The sequence below is a fragment of the Zingiber officinale genome, chromosome 7B, assembly GCF_018446385.1.
Source record: "Zingiber officinale cultivar Zhangliang chromosome 7B, Zo_v1.1, whole genome shotgun sequence".
NCBI classification, from domain to species: Eukaryota; Viridiplantae; Streptophyta; class Magnoliopsida; order Zingiberales; family Zingiberaceae; genus Zingiber; species Zingiber officinale.
The window spans coordinates 100,505,472-100,510,225 of NC_055999.1; the positions used below are offsets into that span (position 1 = coordinate 100,505,472).

General features: G+C 37.8%; 1 protein-coding gene across 1 annotated transcript; it reads right to left on the reverse strand.

The window, feature by feature from the left end:
• Nucleotides 1-3,448: 3,448 nt before the first annotated feature.
• LOC122003983 (protein HEADING DATE 3A-like) lies at nt 3,449-4,382 on the reverse strand. Its single transcript, XM_042558935.1, has 4 exons — nt 4,149-4,382; nt 4,009-4,070; nt 3,889-3,929; nt 3,449-3,830 (listed from the first exon to the last, which is right to left on the reverse strand). Exons 1-4 carry the CDS (start codon nt 4,344-4,346, stop codon nt 3,601-3,603), a joined length of 531 nt encoding a protein of 176 aa, XP_042414869.1. The 5' UTR covers nt 4,347-4,382; the 3' UTR covers nt 3,449-3,600.
• Between the last annotated feature and the right edge of the window lie 372 nt (nt 4,383-4,754).

Consider the following 4,754-nt stretch of genomic DNA (forward strand, 5'->3'; position numbering starts at 1 on the left):
TCGTCATTAATACTGAGACGTTACGAAATCACCATTAATGAGCTTAATACCGCCATTAATATCGAGACGTTACGGAATCACCATTAATTTCACATTAATGCTTCTGTTACACTCTTGAGCATGTAGCAAAAAGAGATTCATATGGCAATATATTGGTTCATTCTTTTGGGTAAATTTTGCCTCAACCAGTCCGGCATTCGACATGCATAGGTCGTACTTGCACACGAGTCAACCTTGATTCAGTACAATCCGGGCCTTGGATTTGCATCCACCCCTGCACACTCATGCGTGAGAGAGTCTCTCCCCAAGCATATGTTTACAACATCAATGCATGTGTCATAATTTAAACCAACAATAAAGCCAAGAGGCTTCTAATGTGGGACTAAACTCATGCACAATAGAGTCTCTTCGTCTCCACCTCTTTATTCCATTCACATTTTCAACATTATATTTATGTGAAGAGACTTGACAATGATTCACTTATATTCATGCTACTTTATGTTGATGATGTTGATTGTTGTGAAAAGTTTGACTAAGGTCATCAAGTTGAATAAGCTGATGAGTAAGGAACTTGACATGAAGGATTTGGGTGCTACCAAGAAATTCTTGGGATGGACATACATAGTGACCGAGTCTCTTGGAGATGATGGTTCTCTCAACGAAGTTATGTTGAGAATATATTGGATAAATTCAACATGGGAAATATGAAGTCTATAAGTACACCTCTAATGCATCATTTTAAATTACCTCTTACACAATGATCAAGGATAGATGAAGAGATCAAAAACATGTCAAAGGTTTTTATGTCAGTATAGTTGGTTGTTTGATGTATGCTATAGTTTGCACAAGACTTGATTTGGCACAAATTGTTAATATGGTGAGCAAGTTTCTTTAAATTCCTGGTCGACAATATTGGGATATGGTCAAGTGAATTTTTAGATACTTGAGGAATACTATAGATTATAACATTGAATTCAGCAGACAACAGGGTAATTTTTCAATTACAGGATATATAGATGTAGACTATGCAATGGATATAGATGACAGAAGGTTTATAGCAATGTATGTGTTTACTATTGAATCATAGTACATGGTACAACCTATAGTTGTATTGTCCACTATTGAATCATAGTATATGGTAGTAGCTGAGGCAGCCAAGGAAGCATTGTGGCTTAAAGGATTGGTCAGAAAACTAGGTATTTAATAAGGTGGAGTCAAGTTGTATTACGATAGCTAGTGTACTATCTATTTGATGAATAATCAGATATATCATGAGAGAAGTTCACACTTGATCTAGAGGGAGACGACCCAGAGTCAATGTTCCAGGTGGATCTTCTTAGATGCTTATGGTTCTCCTAAGGGGTTGATACTTGACAATGTGGAGATTCTTGAAGATGACTCGTATTTGGCCGACACAGGGCAGGTGGCGGCAAGAGGCACAATCTAGTTGTGTCAACGACTATGGGCACAAGCATGACCTTTCCAGAAGGTACGACCTATCTATCAACCATTGTGGGTACCAACACGACCTAGTCATTAGAGTTGTTAGATGAGCAAACCCATGGCGGGGCAGGTTGGTCTATGGCAAACCAGTCATTTGGCGAGGCGAGGCGGGTCGATCCGTCATCTTCGCGGATTGGAAAATCTCGAACTCAACCCAATCCAAAGCGAGTTATGGGTTAAGCGGGTCAACCCACGGGCTCATTAAATTTTAAAAAAATAATAAATTTTTTTTCATATCTTCAATATTTTACTTCGGAAAGATTTCATCAATCAAATGTACCTAGAAACAGATATTTTAAATATAAATGGACACAAATAAATATTCATGTTTGCTAAATAGTACTATTTTTATTTCAAAATTATAACAAAAAAAAGATAGTAAATTGACATAAAAGTTTATTGATATGTGTTTCTCAACCCATGGGCCAACTCAAGTCATGCGGCCCGACTGATGTGAGTTGCGAGCCTAGGCGGGTTGGCGTGCAGTGGAGTTAGGTTGATAAAATTCTAACTCAATCTACTTAAATTGTTTAGCAGGAGAGATTAACCTGATGGGTCTAACCTAAATTGACGGCACTACTAGTCATGTCAGTCGATGTGAGCACGAGCACAGTCGTGCCAGGAGGCATGACCACTGTGGGCACTGAAACGATCGTCGATCGTGTCAAGAGGCATGACCTAATCGTGCCAGCTGCTGTGGACACGACTATACCATCGAACAAGGCCTAGCCATGTCTGAATCTAGAGGAGTGAGCAGACCCATAGCACAAGCGTGCCCAAGGACACGACTCGGCCGTGCCTTGTGCTGAAAGCGTCGAGAGTTGCTCGACGTTGTCGTGCCTTGTGCTGAAAGCGTCGAGATTTTTAGGTTTATTTGATATTTTTTTAATTCAAAATATTATGTATAATTTGGACGGTACATATAACATCATCATAACTTTAAATTTAATTTAATAGAGAGTTATTAACTTTTGTGGAATAAGCACGTAGTTAATAATCATGATACTTTCTTATCATCTTCTCTCCTCTCTTAATTTTTCTTACTCTTCAATTTCTCCTAGGACGATTCTTGTCATTTATTACGACACAATCGCAACAGATTCCCTTACCTGGAATCTAATTTCCTCTCCGACTAATAACAAGCAAAAGATATCGTCATTGATTGAATGCGGTATGGATTATGATTCCTTCGCAGGAATAGACTTTCATATCTTCGTCGCAGCCATAAGTCGAGCATATATCTTCAGAACTATCTTTACCACGTGCCCTCAACAGTTACAGTAATGGTCCCATATATATATATATATATATCCGCTGATTCGCATGTACGCACAGTAAGTTATCATTTCGGGTTCTCTGTTTTTGTCTTCACGCAGAACCTCGAAAATATATTTACAGGTCAAATAGAGAACTTAATGATTAATAAAGGATTGATTGTTTTTGTCTTCGCATAACCTCAAAAATATATATACTGAATTTGCAGGTCAAATAGAGCACTTAATGCTTAATTAAAGCTTTTTATATTTACTGAATACATACTACATCGATTAAATAAATAAATTTAAATAATTCATTAAATTAAATAAATAAATTTAAATAGAACACATTAATATTCATAAATAATATTAATGAATAATATTTATAATCAACATTTATCAATAATATCCGTGAATACTATATTTATTAATAAAATTCTTATAAACTTATTAAATAAATTTAAAAAATAAAATAAATAAATAAATTTAAATTATGAAATTTAATAATCAATCAAACACTCTGATAACATCTAAATGAATCAGCTCAAATTAAATTTGAATTGAAAATTTAATAATATTTAAATGAATCAAACTTAAGCGCATCAAAAATGAATCAAACATTTTAAACTGTATTTGCTTTGAAAATTTAGCTTAACTTCACTTAATTTAGCTTAAATTGCCTTGTTTACAGTCTGTACATATGTCTTAGCTATGCCTGTGTTAATCAACATTAGTGCAACTGCATGCACTCGCTCTCGAGCTTTATGTATTCTATGATTTATCAACTACATGCTCCGGGCCTGAGGGCACGGTCCCCGGCGGCCCTATATATATATATATACTACGGGTACATCCTCCGCCCGCCGCAGCCGGACTCCCTCTGGCAGTTGAAGTAAACAGCGGCCACCGGCTGGCCGAGGTTGTACGTCTGGGCGAAGTCCTTGGTGGTGAAGTTTTGACGCCAGCCCGGCGCATACACCGTCTGTCGACCCAGTTGCTGGAACAATACGAACACCATCCGATGGATCCCCATTGTTGGCCGTGGAGACTCGTAACACACCAACTCTCTTCCTGAAAAAACAGTTAGTCAGAGGAGATCAGAAACCAAGATCTGATATATATTACTCACCAAAGGTTGCTCCTGTGGTGCCAGGGATGTCAGTTACCAGCCTGCATGATTAGATCACCATTATATATAGCTCGATCAGCATGTTAATTATAGTTTTAAAGAAGTTTGATTAATATTTACCAGTGGAGGTACTCCTTCAGGCGTGGATCGCTAGGGCTCGGAGCATCAGGGTCTACCATCACCTGCATGCATGCGTCTGTCTACCCTTAATTACTCTGTGTTATAATATATATGTAACAGACATATGAGTTATTAATTACGAGTGTGTAAAAGGTTCTGAGGTCATCGCCACCGATGTCAATCCTTGGCTGATTGGCCACCTCGAACGGCTTGAATTCGCATCCGTTGGTGACCTCTTTCCTTCCGTAGTTCACCCGGAAAGTGACTCGCCTAATGAAGGGCTCAAGAACATCGCCGATCACCCTCCCTACCTCCAACGTGTTCCTCTCTCTGCTCATGCCTGCAGTACTGATCAACACTAGCTAATTGCTACAGACTGAATGCAAATAGGTCTGTGTGAAGATCTTGTTTGGTCATCAAGCACTATATATAGTAACACGATTCATGATACAATTAATGAACCGTGTTTGCTTTATGCAAAGGCTTAAAGTGATATATGAAGTGTGTGTGTGTGTTTGTATTTTGTTCTCCACCAAGTGTCCAAGTTGAAGCTGTCATGTGTCTCCTCTCTCATTCTTCTTTCTATCGCCTCACTCGATGCTCTACTTTGCACTCGGTCAACTTAGAAAACAAAAAAAAAAATTATGCTTTGCTTTATAGTTTAAGTGTTTAGTTTTTGGCTGATAATTAATTACATGAGTAATTAATTAGTTATCAATTAAGCCGATATAAGTTTGAGGCATGCA